The following is a 17522-nucleotide window of genomic DNA, read 5'->3' on the forward strand; positions in this document are numbered from 1 at the left end:
ACTCACCCGGGAGACGCGGTAGAGGATGAGAAAATAGAATTAAATCCTTCCACGAGAGAAGCGAGCCACCTGCTATGGGAGAGCCAAGAAAGAAATAATCAGCACGATTGGATGCGGGATCTATCACAGGAAGTACCCTTGAATAATAGGATTAAAAACACTAAAAAAATCAAAAAGCTACGGCTACATCTTGAATTAAATTTTCAACGCCCAAGTATGTGTTAGTACGTTCTCGAATGGTATTTTTTAGGGTGCGTCGACAGCGAAGGCTATATTGTACCTCACTCTTTTAAAATTTCTAAATAAGATTTATCAACATTACACTCATCAAGATGAAAGATAAATTTATATTTTCTACAAATTCCGATAAAAAGTAAAACTTTTTGAGTGCATCAATACACTCAAGATAATCACTGATTGTTTAATTTATGTTATCTGTTAGATTATCAAAATTGCTGCGTACAGTCCGATATTATTACATTAAGTTAGGATATGCTTCATGCTGAGGGTATGATCTCAATTTTACGACGAGGGGGATTTTTTTCTTCGGTAAAAAGAAAGGAATGCGTTAGGGGAGAAAGTTCAATTCTCAACCGAGTAATCACAAACTCCTCCTCCCTGTTTTGTTCTGGCAAGAGGGCCAAGCTTATAATTCCGGTTTAATTGGTCGCGGTGTATCACTGCTTAATCTAGACCTCGCCTTTCCACTTCTTCAAAAATAGAATACGTAACTATATACTGGAGTAAACCATTTGACCTTACATTTGCAGTCAATTTTTCTCTGTACTTTATTTAAGTGGAACAATAAATTTATCTCACCTTAGAAAAATAATAGGCTGAGCGAAAATTAACATGCTTAAAAATCTTCGTGGAAGAAAATGCTCCTTGGAGCCCTCTGACGTTGTGATTACGATATAACCACGACACTGAGATTAAAATTACATATTAAATACCAATTGATTCCAAGATTCATAAAATATTTTGGACATTCAGTTACGAACTAGAATGCAGTGGCGTAAATAAGACTTGGCCTTGGGGGGAGGGATAGGGGTGAATCAGATTAAATTGCACCCTATACGGGGTAATAATACACTACATTTTGCTTTAAAACACGAATGCGTTTAAGGAAAACGTGGCAAAAATCAATATTTGATAAATTACAGAAAATCAATTGAAAATTAACGAAGAAGTACGATTGCTGTGATACAAATAATATATTTTTTATTTGATAGGGTTATATTTCCATAACCCTCAATAGTTACGCCACTGCTAAGTGTGGATGGATTGATTAACCAGGTTTCATGATAAGGCTAAGTAATTATTAATTGACCAAAATAAGTTTCACATTTTTATTTTGTAACGCATGTAGCATAAAATTTGCGCTATATGCAAGACACTACATGTATTTCAATGCCTAAGTCACAGTCAATACAAGGGAGAATAATTTTATGTACATAAAGAAAGACAGAAAACTTCGTGCTGTGAAGTAATGGTGTTTCAGAACAATAGAGAGTCGAAGGTAAAATAAAATAGTTTACATTTAAAACAAAATCAATTGAACAGCCAACACATAATGATTACAACATATATTTCCGCTGAACAATAGAATTATTTAAGGCAATGAAAATGAATAGAAGACATAGTAACTAAACCGGAAAGGATAACAGACATTTAAATCAATATACCTCATACAGAAGGATCAAAAATAATTTCAAAACACAATCACATAAGATCATTAGAGAATCTAGAACAATACCGCCAAAATTTCATAGGACCGATTGAACAAACGAAAATATTAGTCTATAAATTTAATGATCCGAGATAGAAAACAAGGATACAAAGAGAATACTATGAAAAATAGTGAAGATGATGATAATGAAATAGCAACACCAGAGTGCTATCAAAGCAGTAATAACGCTTTGAAAGGACTCAACTAATCAATAAAATGAATGAAAGATATGTTACTTATATTCACGGATGTTGCAAAACCTATACCCACAGAAAGGTGCTCAAAAGTAATGCAAAATTAGAATTAAAATACCGATAGTTTAGACCATTACACACGTAAAAAAAGCATTGAAATTGAAGAAAAAATAAAACTATCACAAGAAATGCTTCCAAATAACCTGTGCTCTCATCTTATTATATTTTAACGACTAAAACATTAAATAATAAATACTCAGTCAAAAAGGTGGTAATAAACTATAAAGATTCAAACAAAAATCAATATATCAATGCAACTAACAACTGAAGAGGAACGTAAATATTTATTAAATATTAAGCAAATGGAAATTCCGATTGAGTACTTTCCACCTTTATTAGTCTCTAATTAAAAATCGATTCACCATGGAAACAGGTAATTTAAGCAACGAAAGGGGATAATGTTACGACAAAAAGTAAAAAGATAGTTAGCTTACGCAGCAATTCTGACTACAAATGATAAACAATAGAATCAGAATAATCCTCTTCGTGCGCTTTTCGGAAAGTAAAAAACTAACACTGGATCAGACAGGGTAAATCAAATCAAAGCATGAGTCGTCCAAGGATAAAGTTTGCGGGATCAATGCCGGTCTCCTAATAATGTAATGAAATTCTTAATGGCAAATAATACGTTGACATTGTTTAACATGTTTTGTCGGGGAAAACGTGGAAGTGTGGTGGTTAGAGCGCATGGCCTCTGATCGAAGGGTGTCAGGCTCTTATCCTGGGGTTGAAGCCTTCGCACAACCCTTAACAAAATACTCCAAGTGCGAGGTGGCCAAGGGAAAGGAAATGGCCCCCTTACCCCCCAGTATGATCAAAATTCACACGCATGTGACTTAGTTAGAGGCAAGCTCTACCCTAACCTTTCCAAATCAACGATCGGATTGAGTCACTGAGTGTACTTAGTATTTTTTTCTTAATTGCATCACTGCCAGCGGGTAATGCGGCACAAAGAGATGTCGTGCTGTTTTAAAGCTATTAGCCTCATCAAAAAATACGGCAATGGAAAATGGAAGCGAGATACAGCTTGTCGTAAAGAATCCCCATCGTCTTCCCCAGACGTAGTGACCAGGGTCGGGCTAAGGGATTGTTGGGGGGTTGGGGGGACATCACTTTCCGCTGTACTTTGGTGGTATACAATAGCTCTCAGCGTCAGTGCGCCAGAGGTCAGAAATGCGTATGCAAAAGGATTTTAGATGTTCATCGATCATTTTAATCATTGCTTGTTAAGATGATGAAAACAAACTTACATTGCAGAGCCACGTTCATAATTACCATCTTTTCAATTTTCCCCGTAATTACGGGGTGGAGGGTCCCCTCTTTATCCGCCACTTGTAGTGACAGCAGTGATTTTGATGAGGGTCCAGTTTGAATCCTCTTTACAGTGAAAATACTTAAATTATTTCACCTCCACCGTGAATCCGCAATCCACAGTAAAACGAAGCAGACAACCCTAAATAAAATGCGTTAAAGCTATGGCCTAAATAACTGGACTGGGAGCTATTATCACAGCCAACCCGTCCCTATCACATTGAAACAATGACTTCATTCACAATTAATAATTTCAATCAACATCACCATAATGGATCACAAACGGGATAGTGTGTGACATATTTCCATACCCATTGTGATATTGAAGCTTCTGGCTCCAGTTATATCATGGATGGAGCATTGAAACCGTACCCCGAATACCGATATAAAACAGCCCGATGTATATACTCATAAATATTTTGGTAGACGACATATGAGTCGCTGGTAACTACACACTCACATCGACACTAGAGACTTGGATAGGGCTATGCAAGCAGCTGAAGTCAGCCAAATGCCTGTTGATCGGTGGGATACATGTGACTTAGGAGGCTATCTGTATTTCCGATAACGTCACACATTCAACCAAATGCGGGCATTGTTTGGTAGTTCAAAAAGTGGCCGCTAACAGCGCACGAGTTACAGCTACCTTAAAAGGGTGAGTTCCACGGGAACGGTTCTTTTCCATCCCTTGGACTCGAGCAGTCAATGCCTCATTGAACTGTTAATTCAAATATCGAAGAGCTCTTCGAATCTGGTCATTAACATTCACAAAAACAGAATAACCCCCTATATGAGGATGCATTCTATCCTCTTGTCCGATCGTATTTGGTCTTTTTTGGAGACACATTACTCAACTAAAACTTATTTTTATCATACGGAAATTTTCAAAGCATAAAGAGTCGACGATTTTAAATATTGGCCTGTTTCTCACATACGAGTGACGTTCAAAAGATATATAGACTTTTTGTATTGCGCTTGTTTTTTTCTTATAAAAAAATTGAATTCAAGAAAATACTTTTTTAAATTTTCATGATTGAGAGACAGGCCAATGTTGATGGGTGGCGTACTTTATTCCGCCTGAGAATTTAAAGATGATAGCGTAACTTTTCATCGAATTGTTCGTCACCAAACACCAACGGCAGAGCGTAAGGTATGCCCTCTCTAAAATAAATGAAGGCTTTCATACGAAAAGGTAGAAGACGTAAAGCAATCGATAGAAGGCCCTCAGAGAAGGTTTCACTCCTGCTCACGCCTATCAAAGTGATTCAAGACACAGAATTCGGAGAAAAGAGAAAGTGAAATAAATTTATGGTACAGTCAAGATGATCCCGCAGCGGGGTTAAAAATACCGCAGTTCAACACGCGGAACACTGAAAATTCAGCGGGAAAGTCTTCGAGCGGGTCGGTGTATATCGTGCCAATTTAAAAGCGTTCCGGGACATTTATGCCTCCGAATCCGGCTGCTTGAGGTCTTCTTCGATTTGTTCCGGTGTCCTGAGATCTATGGCGAACTTTTTGAAAGATTTCTTCTTCTTGCCTTGACCATCGGGTTCTTGGGCCTCTTCCATTTTGAGTTGCCGCGAGAACTCCTGGAAAGCAGCCGCCAAAACATAAGTCAAGCGTCGTGCAGAATTCCTCGAGTCACAGACGAAGCCGTGGCATTGGAATGGATGAGGCGAGTTCTGAAAGAGAATATACACAAATGGCATTATTCATACGTTAAGGCTCACAATACTAACAATAAGTGATGCATACATTTTAAAAACTTCTAGTATTCTTCAGATGGGGGTTTGCGCGTTCGACCCTAGTCGGAATTATTTCGATCGGTTTTCATTCGGAACAGTTGATTCCGATTGGTTAGCTTTGAGAGCGGAATTTGTTGCGTTTGAACATTTTCACTCGGACGACTCACTAAGAGGGTTCATATCGTCGTCCGAATGAAAATTTTCTAGCACAACAAAATCCGAACTCGTTGCTAACCAATCCAAATCAACTGTTCGGAATGTAAACTAATCGGAATGATAGGGTGGTTTCCTATTATTTTTTATTTCCTAAATCGAAAAATTATTAATCCTGGAGTACGTATTTCACGCTTTTATATTTTTAAATGACGAAATATATTTCCGCGATTAAATGAAAAGTGAAAATTTTCAAGCGCGCGAAAACGCGACGGCTAAGTATGAATGCTAGGAAAAACCCGTGTGACGTCATTATGGTTCCGGCTGCCGCCATGTGAATAAAGATTATAAATACCCTATCAAACGAAGGAAACTTTCCGACCTCAGGCAAATTTAATAGGTGCTTTAATTAAGAGATGTTTCCCTGAGATCCCTGCCTCATGCATGCAATGGTAATCTCAGACGATGTAAAACTCCTGACTACTCGTATAGCATCGAGGTCCCTGTGACGTAACGTGGAGTGACATCGCAAGGGTGCCAATATGGCCTTTTTCAAATAAGTTAAAATTGACCATTAACATTTGTCTAAACTGGAATTTGTAAAAAGAAATAAGTATATTATGAATACACTAATGGTGGGTTACGAATCGCAATCAATGCCTTTCCATTTCTTTGATGAAGGAAACTACCCTATTCAGAAACACATGATCCTTGGAGAATTCGAGAGAGCTCCGCCTCCTCCGAAATTATGATCCACATCAGTCAATCGTTATATAAAAAAAAGGGTTGGAGTATCATCTTAAAGCAATCTAAGTAAAGCTACGTATGTAATGGAGACTTCTACTGAACTCACGAGAAACAAGTTACAAGTTGAAATGGCAATGAGACCTTTCTAGGAAGCAACGTGCGACAATTAATAGATAATAATAAAACTGAGAATTAGAAATAGGGTAGTTTCCTTCATTAAAGAAAACGAAAGGCATTGGTTGCGATTCGTTACCCACCATTAGTGCATTCATAATACACAAATTATTTGGTTTTTGAAATACCGATTCAGACGAATGGCAAGGGTCAAATTTTATCCTCATTTGAAAAAGGCCAGATTGGCGCCCATGCGATGCCACTCCACGTGACGTCACAGGGACCTAGTTTCTACACGAATAGGAGTTATACATAGTCTGAGGTTACCAATGCTTTCATGAGCCACGGCGCTCAGGGAAACATCTCTTTATAATCACTTATTAAAACTGGCTAAGGTCGGAAAGTTTCCTTCGTTTGACAAGGTATTAATAAACCTTTTTTAAGCCAAGCGCTACCAGCCAGCAAGGTACTCAGCTACACGCTAGCATCCTGCGTCCCATCAACGCTCAGAAGGTCCCAAGGTCACCTCACAAGGCGGGAGGGGGAACCAGAAATGCGTCGCACGGACTTTTTCCCGTCATTCCTACTTACGCGTCGCGTTTTCGCGCGCTTGAAATTTTTCACTTTTCATTTAATCGCGAAAAATAGATATCGTCATTTAAAAATCTAAAAGCGTGAAATACGTACCCCAGGATTAATAATCTTTCGATTTAGGCAATAAAAAAATAATAGGAAACCATCTTATTGAATACAACCTGTTTCGATTTCTGTTTTTATCTTCGTAAAATTGCCAGTTTTATTATGATTAATTATGTTATTCCATCAAATCTGTAACGACTACTGTCTGTAAAAAAAAGCAAGATACCCGAGTTTAAGGAGCTCTAGCGTCTAAACGAAGCAAATGCAAATGTAAGTAATGTAAATAATGCGGATGTAAGTAATGCAAATAATGCAAATGTAAGTAATGCAAATACGTGGATCATACTCGTTGAATGTTAGCAGTATTTTCAATATCTTTTGATATTTATTTTTGTTTTGGGCTCTGGTTGTCCCACGAGGGAGCTGCTGGTATGCGCATAAAAACATCTAGATAAATATAAGTGATATTGAAGTTATTATTGTTATTTAATACACATTTTATACGTACTTTTATAACTAACATTCTACGGAATGCAGCAGTACCAATCAATTTTCAATTGACCCACTGGTTTCGAAGTTAGCAGAGGTTTGCGTTGTTTACAACAACTCCGTTAATTTTAGTGGTATAAACAATTTGTTTTTTGGCAAACTGCCAATAACAGATGTGGCTTCTTTATATCAAAATTTCAAGTTAAAGGAACAAAAACTACGTGAATGCCAAGCGCTCAAAGTTGGTCAACTTGATTTTACGCGCAAAAAACGGGTACTTTTTTGAGAAAAAATAAAGTACAGGAAAAGCTATTGAGCCGAAGATTTTTTAAAGTAAATGAAACAACGTAGAAATAAATTCTCTTTTGTATGATTTTTGTTGCATTGAAATTGATTGCTTCGTTTAGACGCTAGAGCTCCTCAAACTCTGGTATCTCGCTTTTTTTTTTTACAGACAGTAGATACATTTTACGTGCGATAGGCCTCGGAGACCTCAATTGTAGCCAGAGGCCAACTGTCGAGACGAAATCTCAGAACTTCAAGCATTGCCGTTCGTCTGAGACTGGTCATTGGTCTTAGTTGGTCTTAGAATATTAATAGCGGCATAATAGCCCGATCAAAATAGACATTGACCCTTGCATAAATTGCCAACAAGCTGAAAATTTCCAGGATCGTTAGAAATACCACTCTAATGAAATGCTGAAAAGTCCCCATCGATCCCGTGTGTGCAAAAATTTTTATTCAAGGTCAAAGGTCACAAAAATGTTTTTTTTTTTTTTGATTTTTCGGTCAAACGGTTAGTTTTACGATAAAAATTGCTCAGTTAAAAATTGTAGAGCAGTTAATTTTCTACAAAATTGTCATTATACTTTTTTCTCTAAGATTTATCATTTCTGAGTTAGAGCCATTCGAGCAACACGCGTGTTACGTGTCCAATAATGTTCAGAGAGCACAATAATATAGCTATGCATATTACTGAGAATACAGTAACGGGTTTCATTTGAGTGGTATTCCTAACGTTCCTGGAAATTTTCAGCTTGTTGGCAATATATGCAAGGGTACCCCCTTTTTTGGCCTAATTTGACCGGGTTATAAATGAACTTCAGTGAACACATTGTTGAGAGAAATATTCGATACTCGAGTCTCGGACACCTCTAGGATGCTGTCTTTAATGGACACAATTCTAAGATAAAATCGACATTTATTCATCAGTGGACACGCATCTTTAGAATGCAATGTAATGCACCAATCAAAATTTTAAACAAAACGATTCTTCATTTTTAATTTCATACCAGCAGAAATCTCCTCAAAATGGTGAACTGACGAGCCTAATAACTACAAGGCGGAGAAAAATTATGTCACGAAATTTTAACCCGGGAAAGGTGATACCACTGGAAACTAAAATTAGTGATGATTTTTAGGTCGAGAACGTATCGTTTTCAAACTACATAAACTTTTAGCCACACACTCCGATTGATTGGCCACGAGTTTGCCCTGTTGTCGAATGCTCCATACAATTCACGACTTTGAATGCTTTGCCTCCATTTGCCTTTGGCTGTAATATCCCCCCCTGTATTTTCTCTGAGTAGTTATAAACATCGTCTATTTGGGAACCATTTTCTCACGGAGGGGAAATAATTTCCGGCTCAGTAAAGATAATGCTGAGAAATGATTCGTTATTTCCGTCAACTACTCAATGCGCCATGATCAACTATGCTAAACTGCTACATTCTATTTCTAATGTGTACTGAGGAGCGTTCCTCGTTGAAGAGAGTCACAGGTTCAAATCCCGGATGAATCCTTAGGACAACCCAAATAGAATCCTTAAAGTACGAGGAGCCCCAGAGAAACGAACCAGCAACCCTATTCAGAATGCGTGATATTCACACGGCAGACTTATTTCGGGGTGAGCTCTAACCTCACCTAACCATAACAACCTGAATAAAATAGCGAGGGTGAGTGTGTTCCGTTCGCTAATTGCTCTGATATGCTGAACGACGACCCAAAGATAGCATACTTTTTTTACACTCTCAAGTCAAACGCTACTGCACAGAATACGTTAGATTATAAAGTTAAACAGCTTTACAGCTGAACTCATTACTCATCATGTTTCAAAAACAGGAAATCGCAAGTGAAAGTTACGAGAATTTACCCGTGTCTTCTACTTGTTCTATATCTAATAAGAAATATAAGCTACCCACTTTCTTATCTTTTCAAATACTGTGACTAGATTGTCAAGTCGCGTGATTCTCTTTTTGAAAGATAAATTATATAACCACTAGATATCATTCAGTTGATAACTGTCTATCATTTAAGAAATCTGACTTAGAAGTTCAGACAACTTATTAACACAAAGTAACTTATATTTCAACGGAATAATATAAGCTAAAAGACTGCAAAAAGAGATAGGTAGGTTGTCTAAATTTTATTTTCCAGCTTTGGAATAGTTGCATCAAATAAATTTTAATAGTTGTGCACTTCTTTAGCGAAGCAAATGCTCATTTTTCGGAAGGAAGGAAGATTTCACACCTCTAAGAAAGAGCGATAAACAACATAAAATATCCAGCTCAGAAACAGGTTCTTTTATTAAATAAGATTAAAGAATCGTTCCTCCGTGGAAGTTGTTCCCATAAAGCACGAAGAAAGGACTTGACGCCATTATGAAAGATTTAAATTCCCCAATATTTCCACACCTTACCGCAGGCAGGTTGCGAGGTCAAGGGGCCCTAACCCCCCCTCGAAATTTTTGGGAGATAAAGCCTCGGATGTAACTCCTCCAAGTAAAACCCCAAATAATCTTTTCATAAATTAGCAATCCTCTAACAGTGTTAAACCCCCAAATAACTTTTCTGGCTACGGCCTTGCCTCACAGCGCCAATGTCTGCATATCGGTTACAAAACAAAATGCGGCTTCAGGCAGGTTTAAAAAAATACAAAACATTATAATTAACTTAATATTTAATTATTAATTAAGTGTGATACTTCGTTAATCTAACGTGAGTAGCGGCATTCATAGAAAAATACTTAGCATGGGGTTTGGTCGATTTTGAATTAACAGGAAAATACGAGTGAAATATTAGTAATGCGCAACGTATAATAGTGTTTCCTCGCGGCTGAGCTTAATGCCACCGAGTGCGTCCACCGGGTTGCGGATGGTGGGTCGACCTTTAGATATAGAGGTTAGCTGCGAGATAAGCGAGTTCTCTCGTCGAATAAGCAGTCGTGGACAAAAAGGGGGTATTGGGCTACCCTTGGGTAAGGTAGACCATTTAAATGATACCAAAACCTGTGAAGATACCGTGACTTGGCGACTGGGGGCCGCCAACAATTATGCCTCTCATCACCCGGGGGAGAGGGCAGCAGCTCTTCTTCACATGTGCGAAGGTGGAGACCATACTGGTCGGTACAGCGACACACATTCCACTACGGGCGTGGTAACATTTACTTTAACGGCTGTAGTACTGCGATGTGGAAGGCAAGGGGAAACCACCACATTATCATCCCGAGAAGTCGCAGCTACTCCACTCAATTTATATGATGACATGATGGAATTCTCTCGGGTAAAATAATTCGGAGGTAAACTAGTTCCCCATTCGGATCTCCGGGCGGGGACTACTCGAGAGGGTACATCGGTCAAAGGTGATAGAATGTTACGGATAGGAACATGGATCGTCAGATCACTTCGTACCTGCAGTAAGCTAGAAAACTTGAAGGTGGAGATGCGAAGAATGAACCTCGACGTATTAGGCATCAGCGAAATGAAGTGGCCCCAGGAAGGAGACTTTTGGAGTGGAAGCTACAGAATGATACACACAGGATCGCTAAATGGTAATGCTGGAGTAGTCATAATGCTTAGAAAGAGCGCCGGGATGCGTGTCAAAAGCTACCTGCAGTTTAATGAAAGGATAGTAATGGTGAAGATAGATACTAAACCCGTAGCTACTGTAGTGGCACAGGTTTACATGCCTATGTCAGATTATGAAGATGAAGGAGTAGAAGATGTCTACCAAGATATAGCGGAAGTAATCAAGCAGGTAAGAGGGGAAGAAAATCATATTATTTTAGGTGACTGGAACGCCGTCGTCGGCGAAGGTCAAGACGGAATAATAACTGGGAAATATGGGTTAGGTAACCGAAATGAAAGAGGAGAAAGGCTACTTGCATTCTGCACGGAGCACAGGCTAGTGGTTGCCAACACTTTATTCAAAAATCCCCTGCGTAGAAGATACACGTGGAAGATGCCAGGAGACCTTAGAAGATTCCAAATCGACTACATTCTAATGAAACAAAGATTCAGGAACCAGGTGAAGGGCTGCAAAAGTTAGCCAGGGGCAGATATCGATAGTGACCATAACTTAGTTATGATGAAATGCCACCTTAAATTTAAAAAGTTGAAGAAAGCCGTGAAAAACATATGGCAGGTTGAAAAATTGAGGGAGGTTCAGTGTCAACTGGCTTTTAAAGAGGCTGTAGAAAATAAAATAGGGGAGGATACGACCAACAAACCAATGGAAGAGAGTTGCAAAAACCATTAGAAGTGGTCTGCAGGCAGCAGCTGAGGAAGTTCTTGATAAAAGAAGAGTCGTTATGAAAAAACCATGGATCACGCAGGAAGTATTAGATCTCATTGAAGAAAGAAGAAAATACAAGGCTGCGAAAACAGAGGAAGGACAGAATCGTTAAAAGAGAATAAGGAACGAAATATGTCATAAAGCGCGGAAAGCTAGAGAAACGTGGATGAAAAGTATTTGTGAAGACGTGCAAAACAATCTTAAACATGGAAAAGTAGAGGCCCCCTATAGGATAGTGAGGAACCATTTTAAGGAAAATGTAATATGGAAAAGCAAGATGTAATACCCTTAGGGACAAAAACGGAGAACTAAGGATTGAAAAGGAGGAAAAAGGGAAGAGATGGAAGGAATATCTGGAAGATTTGTACAAAGGAAGCAGCCTCAGAACGAATGCTATCAAAAACGAGAGGGAAGTGGATGCCGATGACATTGGAGCCCCAAATTTAAGATCGGAATTTGATGCGGCTGTAAGAGACCTAAGGATAAATAAAGCGTCTGGCATTGATGCCATTCCTGCGGAACTAATTAAAAATTCAAGAGAGAAGACGTTGAACCAGCTACACAAAATCATTAGTGACCTGTATTCCACAGGTGAGATACCAAAGGACTTCGAGAGGAACATTATAATCCCTATCTCTCTCTCTATATAAGGTCTCCGAGGCCTATCGCACGTGAAAGGTATCTACTACTTGTCTGTTAAAAAAAGCGAGATACCAGAGTTTGAGGAGCTCTGGTGTCTAAACGAAGCAATCAATTTCAATGCAACAAAAATCATACGAAAGAGAATTTATTTCTACGTTGTTTCATTTAATTCAAAAAAATCTTCGGCTCAATAGCTTTTTCTGTACTTTATTTTTTCTCAAAAAAGTACCCGTTTTTTGCGCGTAAAATCAAGTTGACCAACTTTGAGCGCTTGGCATTCCCGTAGTTTTTGTTCCTTTAACTTGAAATTTTGATATAAAAAAGCCACATTTGTTATTGGCAGTTTGCCGAAAAAAAATTGTTTATACCACTAAAATTGACGGAGTTGTTGTAAACAACGCAAACCTCTGCTAACTTCGAAACCAGTGGGTCAATTGAAAATTGATTGGTACTGTTGCCTTCCGTATAATGTTAGTAATGCAAGTACATATAAAATGTGTATCAAAGAGTAACAATAACGTCAATATCACTTATTATTTATCTAGGTGTTTCTATGCTCATACCGGCAGCTCCGTCGCGTCGTGGGACAACCAGACAGGCGACAACCAGGCGACAACCATAGCTCAAAACAAAAATAAATATCAAAAGATATTGAAAATACTGCTAACATTTAACGAGTATGATCCACGTATATGCATAGTATTTAATATTTATTTAACCATTTAAATAGACCTTTGCTTAGCGTCGTATTTATATAAACAAAAAATTCTCTAATGCTTTATAAGGAATATCTTGTATGATGTTTGGCACGATGTGGTGGAAGTTCGTAATATTGTTGAAATGACACATTGCAATATTTCCACTTATAGATTTATTTTACACTACGCGTTTCGTCGTTACAGCGACATTTTCAAGTGTGAAAAAAGTCTTAAAGATTTTCCTTATATATCATAGTGCTTGAGGGGAGGGTGGGAGTAAGATGGAGAATGGGGTTTGGGTGACGAGAAGCGAGCATATTGAAGGCTGTGGGGGGGGGGGGGGGGTTGGAGGGTCGTTTTAGGGTCTCGAACTGAGGCAGGGTGAGGGGGAAGAAAAGAAAGGTTCTAGGATGGGTGAGGGTACCCTGCATTCATTCACTGTCTTCTTTCGGGTTGTGGTTGTCCGGATAGCATAGGAAATTTAAGAGCCAAAATTCAACGAAAAATATGAATTAGTTCCACGAAAATTGATGTCTATAGAATGATGTCAAAGGTATATTTCTACATTTCAGCACAATGTAACCATCGAAATCAAGTCTACATAACTTAGAATCCGGAAGACATAAATATTATCTTTCGAATGCTTGGCCCCGAGTGTTTCCGAGGTTGTTTCCCAAAGGTGATTTACAGCTTATATCTAATCATTCCAGATCAGTAATCTCATTATTTTATGTGACACCAAGCGTATCATCTTCCGTATCACTGCGCGTTCAGTATTTCCTCAACATTTCCTCGTTTTAGCAATCTCATGATGAAGCGATTACATTGATTCAGTGCATTCTTATGCCTCCAACACCATTCTCATGATAAAAAGCACCTTATTCTTTAGGTAGTAGCTAGGTAAGGCTATGGGGTAGCTATGGGAGCATTGGAGCCTTACCAATACTTGTACACACTTATTATTATTTAGTCCTAAACACATTAATGAGACATGAATTGATTTGCATACCACTAAACAGAAGCTGCATGGAAACCTTTCAGTCGACATCTGCCTCAGTTAACTATGGGTGGACGCGTAAAATGAAACCAATAAATATATTTAATTCCAAAGTTAAAGCTCTATAAAATGCATTGGTGAACTAAATTTTAACTTCCATACTGCGGCGAGGGGAGGGCGAAGCAAGATTTGAACAGAGACTATTCTTCAACCTTGGTACACTGATATAGTTACATAATATTTTAAACGCCATAAAATACTTAAAAGTTTTTGCAAATTCAAATATTGTTAAACAAAAAACGCAATCCGTATCTCAAATATAAATTTCGCAACGATTATTTTATACCATACTGCTGCAATATAATTTTTTTTTAAATTTCGTACTCAATTGTCGCTAGTGTCTCATTGTGCTAGAACGATTAGAGGGTTTAAGTTACTTATTATAGTGAATGTAAATCACGCCACTCTATCCAGAAAAAAATATCCAATAAGAGAGCTAGAAACTGCTACCCCAGCAGGGGGGAAAAGTCCTCGTCTGACAAAGATGAAGGTTGTTGTTACCAACTCCACATATCTGTCATTCCTTCCCTAGATTTGGAATCGTGTGATAGGTAGCGTTTATTATTGTAAAGACTGGCTATTTACTCTGAAATATGCTTAATACATATAAAACATAAAGTTTACCTGTAAAAGGATGTCGGCATAAGGTAAGGCCTACAGCGGATTATTAGGATTCACTTATTTCAACTAATCTCAAATTTAAACACAGGCAAAAATTTGTCGACACTAGTGTGCAAAATGCCAGGATCGGTACACAAAGTCCCAAAAAAACGGCTGAACTTTCATCCGAAACTTTCACAAAATAAATAAATATGGACATTATAATATATAAGATTGAGGATTCACATGCATTTTTGCTTTTTATTTCTATTTATGCCTTTCGAAAACCTTAGTAAGAAGGCGGTTGAATATAATCGGTCAGTTATTGTGGCATGGTGGCCTATTATAGTGAAAACAATCGCCGAGGGACAAATGAATGGCACGAACAGAAAAGGAAGATTTTGAATAAAATACATGGAACATATAAAGAAGGATGTTAAAGGGAAGAAATACGTGAGTATGAAACAATTAGCTGATGGGAGAATTTAATGGAGACCTGCGTCAAACCAATATTTGGAATCCTAACCAGTTATGACGATCTTATCTACACAGTTAAATAGTAATAAATAATGACGTTATAAACTTTTTATTTGGGCAAAAAATAATTCCTTCAGCACCCACCTGACCTGGGAACCTGTTCACATAATTTAAGCAGCGGTAAGGGACACCATGAAAGAAGATCTAAGCTCAAATGAGTTCGACGGAGATGTACGAAATTGAATAGACGAAATCCTTCCTAATGTTAAAAATTGTTCGTATGTAATGTTGGGGAAATATCACAGATGAATGGCCATTTTAAACAGCTATTTGTCTTAATTAACCGGAAAAACAGGAGGTATTTTTTTATTTTTCTAATGCTAAGAACCACTTTGATTACTTTGAACAACTTTGACAAAAATCCTTAGATACCATCGAACTGCCTATGTGCCTGATGGTCCTATAGGAAACCTTAGTCACAGGGAAGTTACGTTGAAAATCTACGTAGAAAAAAGCTCTTAATACTTCGTAAATATAAATAACCGTCACGCCGGAGTCAGCAGATGGAAATTCCGAAAGAGGATCTGTTTTTGGAGATTTTGTCCAGAGTAAGCAGTTCTCCCGAAGATAAGGTGACATGAAGGACCTGAATCTACTGTAATTTGATTTAAATGGGAAAAAAATCCACACCCCTCAGTTTACCCGCATATTAAGACTCAAATCTCTTCATTGTCATTCCGGACTCGCAAGATGTGGGCTATTCGGTTTAAAGATCCCCCACCCCCTCTCCTTCGCCCCCATCGAATAAGCGACGTCTTCGTCGACGTAATCACGGTGTAACCCCCCCCCCCCCCTCCCATGCCCAACGCCCCCCCCCTCCTCCCAAGTAGCGGCAAGAAAACTTTAGAACCTCGCGCGGGAAGAAAGGAAAGAAAACAGTTTGACTCACCTTGCCCCCTCCGATCACTTGCAAAGACTCCCTCACGATGATCATGCTGAACACCCTCGTGTAGACGAGGTCCTGGACTCCGTACGAAATAGTCTCGATCGGGTGAAACACCATCGCGTCCGCCTGTTTCTTCTTCTTGTCACCACCCGCCGGGTTGGCGGCCGTCAACGTGACACCGCTCCCGGAGACGGTCAGTTTGACGAGCGGGAGAACAAGCGGAGGGTGTCCATCACCGCCTTTGGCCGCCTTGACCATCGCATCCACCGGCCTCCGAGTGTGCTTTATGCCCCACAACCCGGGAGCGTCCCGCTTCCCCAGGTACTTCACGAGGAAGGACTGGGGAAGCTGGTTGAGGGTCGGATCCACGTCCGGAGAGAGCGTCTTCATGTTTGCGTCTTTGCCCGCTTTCGGGCCAGACATGCTACGCAGCAGTCGAGCAACGGTCTTGCCCCTCGTGCTGCCCACGCTCCCCGAATCGGAGCCACTTCCTCTCGCCGCACCTGTGTCACCTGTCGCGGGAGCAGACGCACCACCATCGGCGTGTTGCGCCCCTTCCGGTCGCTTCGACGACTTCCGCTCGTGCTGGCCGCTGCCCCCGTTCTGCATCTCCTCCTCCCGACCCAACCCCTCGTCCTCATCCCCCACACTACCCCCTTCTCCACCCTCCGAGCCTCCGTCGCCCTTCTCCGCCATTTGCAGCACGGCCGCGGACCTCTGCACGAAACCGAAATCGTCATTTGTTCCTTCCATGCTTCACCGAGGGAAGGGGGCGTGGATGGATTTTAAAAATCGAGCGAGGAGGGGAGGGAAAAACGGTTGGACCCTTTGTTGTTTGCGTGGGAGGGGTAGGGAGGGAGGGGAGGGTTTTTCAACGCGGGCTTTTCAGTTCAGTGAGGGCAGTTGAGGCTGCACACACTGGGTTGGGCAGGAGGATGAGGTACGCCGGAGTCGTTGGGCAGGTTCACAGAGGAAAAAAAATACGAAGAGTGGAGGTGCGCAGCGCCTCCGCGGCGGGGTTCTGAAGCTCCCCAGAAGGTCAGATGGGATGGTGGTCCTCGCTGAGTCACGTACATGCGAACAGTCCACAGACAGCAGCACGACTAGTCTGAATCTTCTTCGGAAAACGGGTGACAGATAAGGGCGTCCGATAAATGCAGATTATTTTCCTCGAAGGAAAAAATCTCGAGATAGTCGTTGAATGGAGAGTGAGAGATGGAGAATCTTTATCATCATTCCATGAGGTGGCACTCGTTGATAGCGGTGATGAAAGTACTCTCCCGCAGTCACAACGTGCGCTGGTGACCGCCTCTGCTATCTCTATCACGCTTCGTCGCGTTCACTTGTCGC

General features: G+C 39.9%; 1 protein-coding gene across 1 annotated transcript; it reads right to left on the reverse strand.

Annotated features, from left to right (window-relative positions):
- Positions 1–1335: 1335 nt before the first annotated feature.
- LOC124165474 lies at positions 1336–17279 on the reverse strand. Its single transcript, XM_046542906.1, has 2 exons — positions 16176–17279; positions 1336–4976 (listed from the first exon to the last, which is right to left on the reverse strand). Exons 1-2 carry the CDS (start codon positions 16923–16925, stop codon positions 4737–4739), a joined length of 990 nt encoding a protein of 329 aa, XP_046398862.1. The 5' UTR covers positions 16926–17279; the 3' UTR covers positions 1336–4736.
- Between the last annotated feature and the right edge of the window lie 243 nt (positions 17280–17522).

Source organism: Ischnura elegans, chromosome 9, assembly GCF_921293095.1.
Source record: "Ischnura elegans chromosome 9, ioIscEleg1.1, whole genome shotgun sequence".
In the NCBI taxonomy this organism is placed as follows: domain Eukaryota; kingdom Metazoa; phylum Arthropoda; class Insecta; order Odonata; family Coenagrionidae; genus Ischnura; species Ischnura elegans.